Genomic DNA, 16289 nt, shown 5'->3' on the forward strand with positions numbered 1-16289 from the left:
TTGTTTACACAAAATACCTTGTACCTGACCTAATTCAATTAATTTCTAATTTTTAGCTATGGGCTCCAGACACAGTGGAGAAAAAGTTTTTAGCAGCATGTCAAAGCTTTCAAACAGTTACTATGTAATAAAATGTATAATCTGCCAGAACTAATTAGGTTACCAGGGAAGTAGCTGTGGTATCATTCTAATTGTCTGGTTTGCTCTGTACCACCTGTCTGTAATCTTAAGGATTGGATATTTTAATATCACAGCCTGTCATTACACCATCAGCTTTCCTACACAGTTTATACTAGAACATTCTATAAGTATGATATTCTAAGTTATTCTTAAATGAATTAACATTGACAGGACTGGGGGGGCTGGGCACCGGCTTTTACAATAATTCTGTTGTTTAAATCTTTCTGCTATTAGACTTCCAGATAAACTTCTGCTGTAGCTTATCATACTTGTAACTGTTCAGAGTAGTAGATAACCAAGAAATGCAAATAATCTAATGATCATTGGAAATAACATGTACATATTAATGTAGATGTCCTAACTGCAGATGATATTTGACTTTCCAGATATATCTTCCTAACACACCTGTATCGCATAGATCAGTATTCCTGAACCAGCCATGTTCCTTTTTGGACCACTGCCATTGTGACATTCAAAAGTGAATGCCAGAAAAAGATACTCAACATCATTAGCTATCAGGGAAATGCAAATCAAAACCACAGTGCCATACCACTTCATACCCACAACAATGGCTATGATCAGAAAAGGACAGTGGCAGGTATTGGTGAGGATGTGGACAACTTGGAGTTTCATTTGTTGCTGTCGGGAATGCAAAATGGTTGGGTTGCTTTGGAAAAGTTTGCTGTTCTTTAAAAAGATAAATATAGAATAACTGTGTGACCTAGCAGTTTCACTCCTAGCTATATACCATGAAAATTGAAAATATGTTCACACTGAACTTGTACACAAATGTTCACTGAAGTATTACCCATTCTAGTCCAAAAGTAAAAGGAACCCAGTTGTGCATCAAATGATGAATGGACAAATGAAGTATATTTCTATGTCAAAATATTATTTAACCAGATAAAAGAACGACGTACTGATACATGGTACAACATAGATGAACCCTGAAAGCATTATATTAAGTGAAAGAAGCGAGTCACAGAAGGCCACAAGGATTCCAGTTAGTGCATAAATCCCTGTTTCATCATAGAGCTGTGATGCAGGGGAGGAGCAATAAGGTTGAGATAATCAGTGGTTATGCTAAAGGGTCAAAATTGAGAAGGGGAAACTAAATGGAATCAACTAAAATGGATTCAGTGTTCTGGGGCTTGCTTTGAACCTAACATATTTCTTACTCTGTTTCAGTGGGGAAATGTTACTTTTTTGAAAGAATACATGTAAATTATTTCCTGTAATGACAGTGTGCATATTTGATTCATGAGATGCTAAAAGTTGGTTTAACTACCAGTCTTCTACCTGCTATCCATTCCTCTCTCAGTGCCATGGCAAAGTTCTGATGTAGGACCACAATTTAGAATTAAATTTTAAATTTTAAACTCTGGTTTTTTAGAATTGTAGGGATTTTCTAGATCCTTTATTGATTTCTAACTGAATTCTATTATGCTCCAAAATATACTATGCATGATTTCAGTCTGGCGATTTACTAAAACTCTAAAAATCATTTTATGCCATAGCATGGCTTATTTGTGTTGAGAAGAGTCCCATGTAAGATCAAAAAGAATGTTCTGTGTTTACAGGGTTCTCTACATCATTTAGGGCATGTTGAAAAGAGGTTTTAGATCTTCTAATCTCATTTTTTTCTACTTTCCCCGTCTGTAATGGAGAGCAGTGTTAATGTCTCCAGCTCTGGTGTTGGCCCTATCAGCTTTGGCTTCATTTATTTTGAGTCTGTCATTAGCTGGCACACACTCAGAATACTTATGTCCTTCTGATGGTATAAAGTGTGTCTCCTGTTCACATCACCATCTTACTTATTTCAATGGTTGTGTGGTAGAGTTCTCATCCTTTTATTTTTGCTATCTGTAGCTTTATATGGAAAGTGTGTCCCTTGTAGACAGCATTGCATGTCTTTATCATGCATGTCTTTATCAATCTCTGTCTTTTAATTGGAATATTTTGTCTATTTTTATGTAATGTCATTATTGATATCATTGGGTTTGGGTTACTATTTTACTGTTTCTCTTCTGTTTGTCCCATCTAATTTTTGTTCCTCTGTTCCTAATTTTCTGGAATTCCTTCAGATTAATCAAATATATTTGTATTTGATCCATTTTGTTCACTCTCCTGACTTTTCAACAGTACCACTTAGTAGTTTTCTCTCGGTGGGTGATCTCGTTATTACAAGGTATGTTCCAGGTTTGTTGCCTTCTGCTTACATTATTAAGTTGTAATATTTTACAGCTTCATGCACAGCTAACACCAGCTTCATCCCCTACCTGTTGTCTGTGCTGCCCTTGTCATTTGTCTTACCTACACGTGTCTGTAAACCCCACAGTATCTTATTTTTGCCTTAGACTCTGAGAGGTGTTTTTTTTTTGTTTTGTTTTGTTTTGTTTTTAATTTTTAATGGATTAACAAGTAACTTTTTGTATTGACCTGCATATTTACTTTTCTGCTCTTCCTTCCATTCCTCTAGACATTTGTCTAGTTGTCTTGGGACCACTTGTTGAAGAGCCCTTTCTTTCTCCATTGACTTACCTTGGCTCCTTTGTTGAAAAATCAAGTGATATAAGTGGGTCTAACTTTTGGTCCCTTTTAAACCAGTTCAGTGAATTCATTTCAGATTATCTATTTTTCAGTTTTACAATTTTCATTTTAAAGTCTTTATCTGTTAATTGCAGTATTAGCTTCATATTTTGTTTGCTTCTGTTCACTTATCTTTCCATTAAGGGTCAATTTTTCCTACTACTTTGCATGTTTCATATTGTTTTTTGTTTTTGTTTTTGTTTGAATTGGATGCTGGGTATTGTGTCTAATACAATACTAGAGAGTAATATAGATAATATTCTCCCGTGGAAAGCCTTCCCCTTTTCTCTCTCTAGTTGCTAAGTTGAAGAGCTGATCTGTTCCGCATGATTAGGAGTTGAGTTGGTTAGGGGTGATGATTTGATGTTTTAATTAATGTCAGATCACTACAGGCTTGAAGATAGGGGCAACCTCCTACCTCAGCAGGTTTTTGGATACAAGTATGGCAAGACTGCAGGATCTCCTAAAACTTTCTGTGCTACCTTGTACTCAGCTAAAGACATGTGGGTTGGAATTAGCTGATGAAGAGCAGGACTGCCTCCATGCTTGGGCTTCTCAGATTCCATTTACCTGGACTTGGCCATTAAAATGTTAGTTGATTTTTTTCTTTGGCAAGCCCAGTCCTGTGTGTATCTGTGTCCTAATTTGGCAGGTGCTCACAGGGATGAAGATGGTCCCCACTTTCTGCTTCTATAGGAAGATTTCACCCTCTTCTGTAAACTAGTTCATTTAGACTTAAATAGATCTATAGCTTTTCGGTAACTCTAAAGAAAAACAAAATTGTTTTAGTGTTTCTGATATTTTCTTATGATTATTTTAGGAACCAGGGTTTTTCTCTGTCTTCTACATTCTAGTTACAAGGGAACTCTGTAGAAATTGTTAATAAAAATAGAAGAAAAGCACCTTTATTCTCATTATAAACAGAATTCATGCTCATTGCAAATTTGAAAATGCAGGGGACGTAGTAAGAAACACAAAAAAATATTTTTTAAGCTGGAATTGACACATTACATATAATTTGTCTTTTTTTTTCTTTATCTAGTATTTCTACCATTCTGTGTCAAATAAAAGAGATTTTTTGCAGATGAAATTTTGCTGAAACATTTTGAATTCTACTCTAAGTGAATATTCATTATAAAAAATAAGGTAAAACAAGAAAATATAAGATTCCATGTAATTTCCATTATCTAGCAGTAATTATACTCTTAATTTTAAAAGACTCAGTGTTTACAAAAAATAAAAATAAAACACAACACTAAAATGGACATCATAGAAAAAGAGCTAAAAAGTGACAAATTTGGACTTAGGGTGTCAGATTCTGTACATCCTTTTTTTTTTTTTTTTAAGATTTTATTTATTTATTCATGAGAGACACACACAGAGGCAGAGACACAGGCAGAGAGAGAAGCAGACTCTGTGCAGGGAGCCCGATGTGAGACTCAATCCTGGGACCCCAGGATCATGCCCTGGGCCAAAGGGAGGTGCTCAACCGCTGAGCTACCCAGGCGTCCCTATACATTCTTTTCGTGACTACTGCAGTAGACTTCCTCTGGCTGATTTCAGAACATAGGGAAAAATGCATGCTTTTTTTTTTTTTTTTTTTTTTTAATTTATGATAGTCACAGAGAGAGAGAGAGAGGCAGAGACACAGGCAGAGGGAGAAGCAGGCTCCATGCACCGGGAGCCCGACGTGGGATTCGATCCCTGGTCTCCAAGATCGTGCCCTGGGCCAAAGGCAGGCGCCAAACCGCTGCGCCACCCAGGGATCCCGAAATGCATGCTTTTAAGATACATTGCTGAGGTAGGACTTGCTTGGTGATTAGGTAGGGCCAAAGCTGAAGGAGTACCCCAGCATGATTCCAAGTTTTTTCTGAAAGGTTTGTAAAAGCACTTGGTCTGTATTCAGTAAATTAGATTTTTTAAAGCTTGCTTTTTAAAGCTTTTTTTTTTTTTTTGGTCTAAAAACGAAATAGGATAAAGAAGATGTGGTTTATGTATACAATGGAATATTACTCAGCCATTAGAAACGACAAATACCCACCATTTGCTTCAATGTGGATGGAACTGGAGGGTATTATGCTGAGTGAAGTAAGTCAATCGGAGAAGGACAAACAGTGTATGTTCTCATTCATTTGGGGAATATGAATAATAGTGAAAGGGAATATAAGGGAAGGGAGAAGAAATGTGTGGGAAATATCAGAAAGGGAGACAGAACATAAAGACTCCTAACTCTGGGAAACGAACTAGGGGTGGTGGAAGGGGAGGAGGGCGGGGGGTGGGGGTGAATGGGTGACGGGCACTGAGGGGGACACTTGACGGGATGAGCACTGGGTGTTATTCTGTATGTTGGTAAATTGAACACCAATAAAAATTAATTTATTAAAATAAAAAAACAAACAAAAAAAAACGAAATAGTAGATGATTTCAGTTCTTCAGGATTTTCTCTAATATGAAAGCAAAGGTATACATTTAAGACCTGTAACTGTCCTTTTGTATATACCTTACAAAAGAATAATTCTCTTTTTATTGGTTTTATTTGCATGCTATTAATCTATGGTTGGCTGATTTACTCAAACTTATTAATATATTTTTAGCCATTAATTTTGCTCAAGAAATTCAAACTAATTTTAATACTCCTTGAAAAAGTCCTAACATTAAATACTAAACATGTAATTCATCTCATACTAAATGAATTCCACTTGGAGCAAATATTTAAATATAAAAAATGAAACCCTGTAATTTTTAGTCTTTGACAATGAGGAGTTTTTAAAATAACCTGAGCAAGAAATAAGTAAAATATAAAACCATCAGAGAAAATATTGACAAATTTGAATAAATAAGATTTGAAATGTTACCACCACACCTATTAAAATGGCCACAGTCCAAACACTGGCAAGGCCTAATGCTTGTGAGGATGTGGAATGACAGGAACTCTCATTCACTGCTGGTGTACAGCTCCTCTGGAAGACACATTGGCAACCTCTTACAAAACTAAACATTCTCTTACCATATGATCCAACAGTCATACTCCATAGTGTTTACCCAAAAGAGCTGAAAATGTATGAACACACAGAAGCATGAAATGGTTGTGTATATATAGCAGCTTTTTCATAAATGCCAAAACTTGGAAGCACTCAGGTGATTGGACAGATAAACAGTACATCCAGAGAATGGACTACTACTCAGCACTAAAAAGAGATGAGCTACCACGTCATGAAAAGACATGGAGGAACCTTAAATACATATTGCAAGTGAAAGAAGCCAGTCTTTGTAAAGGCTATGTACTATATGATTCCAACTGTATGACATTTTGGAAAGGGGGAGACTATAGACATAATAAAAAGATCTGTGATTTCCAGGGGCCACAGGGGAGGAAGAAATAAAGAGAGCACAGGGGATTTTTAAAGTAGTGAAGCTATTTTGTATGATACTACATTGTGAATATATGTTATTATGTGTTTGTCAAAATCCATAGAATGTACAACACCAAGAATGAACTCTGATGTAAACTATGGGCTCTGAATGATAATAATGTATCCACGTCAGTTTCTTGATAGCAACAAATGAAACATTGTGGTGTTAGATACTCATTGCTGGGGACCTTGTACATGTATAAATACATGGGTATATGGCATTTCTTGGTACTTTCTGCTAACTTTTTGCTGTGGACCTAAAACTGCTAAAAGTATTGTCTCATTTAAAAAATTAATGTTGGGGCATCCAGGTTGCTCAGTGGTTGAGCATCTGCCTTTGGCTCAGGTCTTGTTCCGGGGTCCTGGGATCAAGTCCTGCATCGGGCTCCCCACAGGGAGCCTGCCTCTTCTCTGCTGTGTCTTTACTCTGCTGTGTCTCTGCCTCTCCCTGTGTGTCTCTTATGAATAAATAAATAAAATAAAAACATCTTTAAAACTAAAAAAAAATTAATGTCACCTTGAAGGCTATATCAAGAGAAATAAAAACTCAGAGAAATATTTGCAAAGGAATGACCAGTCTAATTGATTTCAAAATTTAAAACCACGTGTAAGTCAGGAAATAATAGATAATAGAAAAATAGACAAAACGTGTATGAATGCACTATAACAAAAATTAAAATTAAAAAATAGAGTAGGCAAATGTCAAAAGGTAGAGGTAGTGGCACAGTGTGAAGAAACAGGAGCTCATCAGTTGTTGGTGGGACTAAACATTTTGGGAGGTGGGAAGTACTTTGGCACTTATAAAAAATTTAATACACATTCCTTTTGATGTAAAGCTTCCTCGTTGAAAAATGAATCCTCCAACTAAATGCAAACTTGTATGCTATGATATACGAGGATTCCTCTAGATGTTTTAGCTGCCAGTACTACTAGTAACCACTGCCTAAATACTGAGGATATTTATTACTTCTTATTACCAGAAGTTTCAGACTTCAGTAGTAGCATGAATATATGAGTAACTAATAGTTTAATTATCAATTAACCTGCCTCTCTACAAAAAAGTTTCAAATAAATTGTTAGCTTTATTTAACTTTGTAAAATTTTATGTATGATTATAATGAAACATTCTTCTAAATCTAATTCTAACTGATCATTTCTGTTAAGTGATAAGTATTTAATAGAGGGATCAGTAGTTAGGAGATGTGAATAATTGGGCAGTTTCCTCCATTTCTCACAGTAGCTTTGTTTATTCTATATCAGCTTCAGGAAATGGTGAGTTTTATTTCATTGTTCTAAATATATTTTGACCTTTCTTAGTTGGATCTGTTATGACTTGCCAACAGATTTTTCAAACTGAGGAACAAAAAAAGAACTTAAGAACTTAATTTTATTATGGAAGATTGTTCTGTCTTCTAAAAAATAATTATCACCTGTTCTGTATTTTTGGGTCATCTGTGTATCTGAGGGTTGCCATTCCATGTGTGTCACCTGGTATTTTATGTCATGGTTATCATGGTGTGGGGAGGCTGGGGTCTGACCTGTCATGCTACATCTACACTATTGCTATCATGTTTTTTTTTTTTACATAACTTTCCTTAAAACATGTAAAAAAGATCAGAAAACGAAATGTATTCTGTAATTACAACATTAATTAACAACATTTGCAACAAATGTGTTTTGAAAATTATATGGAATTCAGTGGAATAGTCTCTGAGTAATTGTTTTTTCTCTGTGTGGTTTTTTTCTTATTTTTATATATTTCTGTCCCCTCTCTTTATTTTCTTGACTAGGTTTGACCTGTTTACCTAAAACTGGAACAAATGGATAATTTTCCAAGAAAATAGAATTCTCCAAAACTGACTTTAGAAAATAGAGCTATCTTAACAATAAACGTTCATTGAAGAAACAGAGAAATGTCTTAGGGTAAACCCTAGAAAATTACTAACTGCAAACAATTTTGCACAGGAATTCTACCAAACTATTAAGAAATATTTTATTACAGAGCTATTTACATTTTTTATAGAATATAAAAAAGATAAAGCTTTTAGATTGTCTTCTTGGGGTGGTGTAACATTGCACTTACAATGTAAGTCTACAGACCAGCATCGTTTGAGATTATTGATGCAAAAATGCTACATAGGGAATTTTTTCTCTCATCCCCAAATCCACATCATATTTAATGGGTAAATACTAGAAATATCCCCTTAAGTTTAAGACTAAGTCAAGAATATCCAACTGTCATGATCATTTTATCAAAGTGTGACACACCCCAAAAATGATGGGTAAAACACATGAAAGATTTTTAAAATTCTGCTTAATCAAAATTAGGAGTCGTAAGACAGATGACCAAATATTTACAACCCATAACATAAAAGGACTAATAGCTCCAGTACATATAGGGCCTCCTGTAAATCGGTGAGAAGAGTGACCTGCATCACTGTAGAAACAAGCAAAAAGACTATTCACAGAAAGGAAATAAAATATCAAGAGGTATAAAGCTGCTTGCTCCATGTCATTTATAAGTGAAAAACGAATTAAAACTCTGCTTGTTAAAACCATGTTTTTACCTGTTAATGATAAAACATAAGCATCCCCTCACATATATGTTGCCACAGGGAATGTAAACTGGTACAACCTCTATAGGTGACAGTTTAGGCAAAATCTTTCAAAATCATAGATGTTTATAGCTTTTTGACTTGACAGTTTCTCTTTTAAATGGTCAATACTATGATTGAAAGTATGTAAAATGTACAAGATTAGTCACTGCAGTCTTAGTTCATAAAGCAGAAGATTGAAAATAGTCTGAGTATCCATCAGTATAGGATCATAATACGCCATAATGTGAGGTTACGTGGCTAATGTGTGAAGAGAGAGAAATAGGGACACATCAACATTCTTGATAGAGTAAGGAACATAAAATTATGCTAAGTTAGAACTGTTACATTTGTATATAAAAAGCAAGGTGGGGAGCACAGAACAACATATTTGTTTATGTGGTTCGAATATTTCTGGAAGGATACACAAGAAACTGGCAACATAGGCAGCCTTTGGGAAGGGGAAGCTAGGACCGTTTATACTCTTGTACCTTTTATATATCAAAGTCTTTATATATCAAAATTAAATTCACATATAGCAGTTGCATATTTAGAATTCTTAGGATGTAAACTTACCTGTATTATTTGTTTTAGTTAATTACAACCAGATGTAACTCCTCCCCCTCCCCCCCCCCCCCAATTTTATTATTTGGTCAGAAGTTCTGGAAATTCTTGCACATCTATTACAAGATTGAATCCTTTTGTTTCAGGATCTCCAGCAGAACTATCTCCTACTACTCTTTCCCCGGTTAATCATAGTTTGGGTAAGTTGCAAATACTCCTCCCACTCCCCACTGTTTTACTCTGTTACATGTCTTCTCTGAGGTTATATTTCACATATATGATAAACAGATTCCAGTGAATAGTCAAATGTTTAAATTCGTGCTTTTTAAAAATGATAATTTGTCTTGATACTACTAAAACTGTTTTCAACTGGCATATATGAGCATAAAAACCTAATCTTTCTATTCATGGAAATCATTCTTTCTGGAAAGTTTTATGACCTATTATGGCTAGATTTATATGGACATGTTTATTTTAGGATATATTTTGTAATCACAATTATTATAAGAGGTATATATCCATACATATACACACATGTATGGGGTATGGGAGAGGGGTGTCGTGTGTGTGTGTGTGTGTGTGTGTGTGTGTGTGTGTACACATTGTATAGTCCATTCCTGGACTTCATTTTACCTCAGTATTTCAGAATGTCACTTCAGTTTCTACACATTAGGAATTTATTCTAAAAAATTATCATTTTTTTCATGATATTCCTTGTGTCTTTAATTTTATTTGAGAGCACAGAGAGAGAGAGAGAATACAAGCAGTGGGAGGGGCAGAGGGAGAAACAGACTCCCCATTTTGCAGAGAGCAGGACATCATAGGGCTTGATCCCAAGTCTCCAGGATCATGACCTGAGCTGAAGGCGGCAGACTCTTCACCAACTAAGCCACCTAGGCAACCCCCCTTGTGTCTTTTAATCAATGATAGAAGTTAAATTTATGTGGTCCTAGTTTTCCCATGAAATATGTAGATTCTTTTGATTCCATATTCTGTCTCCACTTGCATGCTTTTTGTGTTTTATTACTTTCTGTTCTTTGTGTATGCGTGGGTTTTCTATTTTTGTAACTAGGGTAACTCATGGAAAATCTCCTGTTAAAATAGACAATGTCAAAAATATGTCGTATTTTGTATCCTATTATATAGAATTTTGCTTCTTGTGGCTTTTGACTCAATCCTTGCTCTAGCTTTATTCCACTCCCATCCTACCCCAAAATTAGTTTTATATTGCAAGTTGATTGACTTTGCCTACCATGGTTTTATATTTGAACAGGAACTTGGATAAAACTACTAGTAGAACATGACCCACCATAAAGTAAAAAAGATGGCTTGAAGATTAGATGACTTAATGAGATGGGGGATATTTGAAACATTGAAAATCTGGTATGATCTAATGGAAACTGGCGTTTGTGCTGTAGATGTTAAGTCAGCTTCCTGAGCAGTAGCCAGTGTAGGCTGGCATAGAACATGTACAGATATATGATGATATTCAGTCTCTTTTTGGCTTGAACTGTTCACACAACATTTCTTGCTTTTATGGGTTTGGTTTTTTTCCCCAGATTTGCAGCCAGTTACTTACTCAGAACCTGCATTTTGGTGTTCAATAGCATATTATGAATTAAACCAGAGGGTTGGCGAGACCTTCCACGCATCACAGCCCTCACTCACTGTAGACGGTTTCACAGATCCATCCAACTCAGAGAGGTTCTGCCTAGGGTTGCTCTCCAACGTCAACCGAAATGCGACTGTAGAAATGACAAGAAGACATATAGGTATGTGTTTTTCCCTTTGTGAAGAACCAGTGTCATATATACTCATAACGTGAGCGCTGTGTGGTTTACCACATCAAGAGAGGGTGTGCAGTGTCCTCTGCCTCATCTTTGGCAGGTGAAGTGCATGGCTTCGCTGCTTTAATAGATCTGCAGGATCTTCAGCTTCTCTTTATTTGGCACCCTTGATACTGGGAAGTCCTTCAGTAAATGTGTTAAAATTACTTTGCTGAGTCTCTACCAGTCATAAGATTATCATGTTCAGATTTCAGAATTATAATTTTAACAAATCATGACTTTTTTTCAGTTTGTTGGCATATCCTAGTTTTTCCCCTTTCAATGAGTTCATATATTAAATAGTTAAATCTACTCACCATTAATCTGAAGCAAGAGATTTTAAACAAGAACGGCTATTTAGCACATAGCTCAAAAAATAATTCAGAGGATCTCTAGACATCGTAGTCTCAATACCCTTTTAGCAATTTTGTGAGGTCAAACGATTTTCATAATGTTACTAAAATCCCGTTTTCCTTTTTCACTCTGGTTCACTCATGAATGTACAGTGAAATATTCCAGAAGCTACAAGGCATGTGATTTTACAAGCAACTACATGTAGAGTCTGACAAGAATCCAACTCTCTTCTGTTAAAGCCAGACATTAGAGAAAGTTATAAAATGTGAAGCATTGCTGTTCCCACTAATTTTGGGGGGGGGAGGGAAATAGTTATTTTTCATAACCTTGTTATTTATGTTAATATGTAATAGGTCTATTATTTAGATTTTTAATGAATTAATGCATTTTTTTAATCTCAGTTTTAGTATCTATCAAATGTGGTAAGTTTCCAAAGATGTAATCCACACAAACAACAACTCTTTGGGGTCTCCTGTATTTTTGTTGGCAGTGGGGTAAAAAAAAGTTTGAGTGCCACTAATATAATTGGACATAGTTCTCATTACCTTAAAGTAACCCTTTGTAACAATAGTTTGCTTCTGTTTCTGATGAATTAAACCATCACTTCTCGTGAGAAGTAAAACTGGTCACTAAAGAGTGAGTGCAATTCTGCACAATGCTGTGACTTGCTCGGGGTGGAATTTCTCAAGTCTTGCTTGATGTGTAAAGTTTGGATAATCTTAGGTGTCTTGTGGGTCAGGAAGGCTTCTGAATACCCACCAGACCCTTAACTAAAATACTTCTCTTTTTGCCTGTGTTTAAATTGGGGTGCTACATGCAGGTTTAATGGAGTATTTCCTCTACCATATGTACTTCTCTGCACAATTTTAAATTGCTGTAATTATTGGATCATCTTTTTCCTTTGATTTCTAACTTATTGGGTGGTTTCAGTTAGAGCCTGGAAAATCTCTACTTTCTGGATTTAATCTTTTCCTGATGGTCAGGTACATATTTGATGGTCTTACAGTATTCTAGGGTCATGAGATCAGGGTGTCAGGTTCTGTGTTGATGTATTAAATCTGGCCTGTAGGTGACTCTGTTAGTTTTCTTGTGCTGGATAACACGTTAATACACACCTACCAGCCTGAAACAACAAAAATTTGTGATGTCACAGTTACTGCAGGTCAGGAGTCTAGGCATGGGTTAGAAATCTCCTCTGGGTCTCATGAGGGGAGACCATGGTGTTGACTGAGCTGTGTTCTTGTCTGGAACTTTAAGTCCTCTCCAAGCTCACATGATTGTTGCAGAGTCTGCTTCTCTGAAGTTGTAGCCCCAAGGTCCTCATTTCCTGCACTGTCCATTGAAAGCTTCTCTGAGTAGCTAGAGGCCATTGGCATTCCTTGCCACAAGCCGCAGAGAATCTCTGCTGTTGAACCCTCCCTCTCACATTTTGAATCCACTTTTACCAGGGACAATCCACTCTGTTCTAAGATACATCACCTGATTAAGTAAGGCCCACCAAAAGAGAATCTCCTTTTCTTGAGGTCAGCTGATTTGAGACCTTAATTACATCTGAAAAACTTATTAACAGCAGATTCATGCTTGACTGAATAACAGAGATGCATATACACCAAGGGTGAGAATCTTAGGTGCTGTCTCCGATCTCTGCCTTTCACAGTTGGCTTTTTAAAATTCTTATGTCTCTAATTAATTTTGTGTGTGTTTGATTTGTTAGATTCTGAAAGAAGTCTATTAAAATCTCCCAGCATAATTTTTTCTCACCTAATTCTGCTTATCTATTTAGGGATTTGGTCATCACCTTAACATGTAATTTTATTTTTTATTTTATTTATTTATTTTATAACGTAATTTTAAAAAGGGCAAATGACTCTAACCTCTTGATTTATATTTGCTTTTTTCTTAATGTTGGTGGGATTGTTAATGAAATACAGTTTATTACAGTGAATGCATGTTTATCCAAAGAGTTTTAATTCCTTCAAACATAATTTCTTTTACTTATTTTAGAATATATAATTTGTATGAAATTATTTGTTTTACTAGCCATGTGTTTTTCTGCATTTTCTCAATACTTTGGGCAAGCACTTATTATTTTTTGAAATCCATAAAGTCATTGTTAAAAAATACTTAGAACGATATAGAGTGGTATATTTCAAAGTTAGACTTCAGAAAACCATTACTGTGGAAAAGGTTATCAAAATACCTTCTATCACTTTAAGACTCGTCCAAGAGAGACTCTTCCAAAGCGATGCTGAAACAGGAAATGTTATAAAACTGATCCCATATGTATTTTGTTTTAGGAAGAGGAGTACGCTTATATTACATAGGTGGAGAGGTTTTTGCTGAGTGCCTAAGTGATAGTGCAATCTTTGTGCAGAGCCCCAACTGTAACCAGAGATACGGCTGGCACCCTGCGACAGTGTGTAAAATTCCACCAGGTATGGATCCACCAGTGTTAATAAACCCTCAATGTGCCGAGTTTTTCTGGTTGCTGTTAATTTTAGGAATCAGGAGATGATTTGCATACTTGTATTTTAAGACCAGTAGCCCTTTAAAAATTCTTGTCTTATAATGATACTCTTTTTTTACACAGTTTTTACTTTTTTCAATCCTAGGCTGTAATCTGAAGATCTTCAACAATCAGGAATTTGCTGCTCTCCTGGCTCAGTCTGTTAATCAGGGTTTTGAAGCCGTGTATCAGCTAACTAGAATGTGCACCATAAGAATGAGTTTTGTGAAAGGATGGGGAGCAGAATACCGGTATGAAATACATATTCAGTTCTTCAATTTCCACAATGTAATTCTTTTTTCTTCTATCCTTTGGTTCTCGTGGAGTTCCCATGTATTCCTAAGCTTATGGAGTCAGAAGAGCATATGCAAAGTAACATGAGGAACTTGGAGGTCTCTGCCTTTGAAACCCCTGCAAATGCCTGTGCTGGCATTGTAGAGGACAGAATTAAACCCTGTTCAGACATGCACTGTAATGTAGTGCAGAGTATTAAATACCATAAAAGAGGTATATTTGAAGGCTAATGTCAGTTTGTAGAAGGAGAGACATTTTCCCGGGGGCTCAGGGAAGGCTTCCAGTAGAGATGGCACATGATCTAGGTTGTGAAAGATGCCTAGGATTTCAGGTTGGTATGAGGGGTTGTGAAACTATGTTGCTGACACTAGCATGCAGTTCAGTTCAGCTGGAGTACAGAAAGTAAGAATATATCTGGACAGATCATTAGAGACCAGTGGAATGTAAGGTTAAGAGGTAGAACTTCATTCAGTAATAGAAGGGCATACTTGGCAGGTGTCAGGTGCTGTGCCGTGTTTTCAGTGCAGGACATCACACATTGCAGCCTGGCTAAGAATCTCTATTTCTGTTGTCTCTTTTTTATACGGTTGCAAAAAGTAGTTCAGACTAATACTTAGTTGGAAATAGGCGTAGAAAAGATTTGAGAATTTGCCCAGGGGCACTCTCTACATGGTGGAGAGGAGTCCATGGAGATGGACTTGAGGAGAGCTTTCCTTGCCTCTTAATGCCCTCTCCAAGGGTGGTAGTAGCATTACAAAACTGAGTTCTACAGAAGTTAGGTTGTCAGCGGAGGATAAAGCAAGTTAGGTTATTACCAAATTAAAGCATGGACTGGATTCCACATGAGAGGAACAGAAGACTCCCTTAGCATATTTAAGGCTGGAACCATGAGTTAAGTACTTAGTCCTCCTCCAGCTAGTTTTGCTCACTGTGAGCACTCGCATGCAAAGGTATTCATGTACAGTAGTCATCATATTCCTGTTTCTTACCTGGCAGTTTGAGCCTCTTCTTCAGAATGTGTTTCATTTCATTTGGACTTGATTCTCTACCTTCAACAAATTTGGGGAGGTGTGTGTCTCTTGAGATGGTGAAACCTGAGGTCTGCTGGGTGAATATTTTTATAAAAATCAATACTATTTCGTATATTTGTATCCTAGAATAAAGACTTGTCTTTATTTTGGCCAGGTTATAATTGTAGAAAAATTCATTTAATCATGTCCCTTTTAAGGTGTGATGCCTTAAAAGAGCACAGAGCTCCTTTTTGCTTTGGACTTGAATTGGCCTGAGTTGATATTAAAAATTAGATTGAGGTGGCACCATCTGATACCAGGCTTTTAGGTCACAGGGTTTTTTTTCTTCAAAAGATGAGAATATTACAGAACATGATAGTAGAAATTTAGTGCTATTAAACATGAACTGCCGAGAGCGGGGAGACTTCCACGCGTGTTTATAGCTCTCCTGCCAAGGGCAGTTTTACTTGGTGGAAGAGAGGTGCTGCCCTGGGTGCACTGTGCACTCTGCCATTCTTAAACCTGGGGAGAATTTAAAAACTGTAATGATGAGAAGTGGTAACATACAGTATGTTTTTATTGGTATATAGTCAGATCTACTTTGGGTAATAAACTAGTTTCCTTTAACATCTATAGATCAGAATAATGTCAGGTACCTGCTCTCTGTGAACTGTTGGTGGTTACCAGGAACCTTTTATCCTTAATGATGCTGGAGTTGTGGGGGTAGATCTCAGGGCTAGATTTCTCAAACTGTTTTTCAGTTTCTTTATTACCAGCATATTTGCCAGCATAAAAATCAGGAAATGTAGTAAGCAATATAGATGTGCAAAGAGTTTATATATTTAATTGAAGAAATATGTCTGAGTTAAGTGAATTGTTACTGAAGTGAATAAATAGGGGATAAATAATGTTTTGGGTGCATTTCTGTGCCCAAACAAGACCACTGACAGTATTCTGAA

General features: G+C 36.2%; 1 protein-coding gene across 3 annotated transcripts in view; it reads left to right on the plus strand.

The window, feature by feature from the left end:
• The window catches only part of SMAD2 (SMAD family member 2), a 78723-nt gene that overhangs the window by 55855 nt on the left and 6579 nt on the right, over window positions 1–16289 (plus strand). For 2 of the 3 annotated variants that reach the window (XM_055323556.1, XM_055323554.1), the window contains 4 exons: window positions 9487–9540; window positions 10900–11112; window positions 13818–13955; window positions 14133–14277. In XM_055323556.1, coding sequence (XP_055179531.1) covers window positions 9487–9540; window positions 10900–11112; window positions 13818–13955; window positions 14133–14277 — 550 coding nt within the window. The remainder of the gene's footprint in view (window positions 1–9486; window positions 9541–10899; window positions 11113–13817; window positions 13956–14132; window positions 14278–16289) is intronic. The other variant, XM_055323555.1, reaches the window with a different exon arrangement.

This window comes from Nyctereutes procyonoides, unplaced genomic scaffold (assembly GCF_905146905.1).
Source record: "Nyctereutes procyonoides isolate TBG_1078 unplaced genomic scaffold, NYPRO_anot_genome, whole genome shotgun sequence".
Taxonomy (NCBI): Eukaryota; Metazoa; Chordata; class Mammalia; order Carnivora; family Canidae; genus Nyctereutes; species Nyctereutes procyonoides.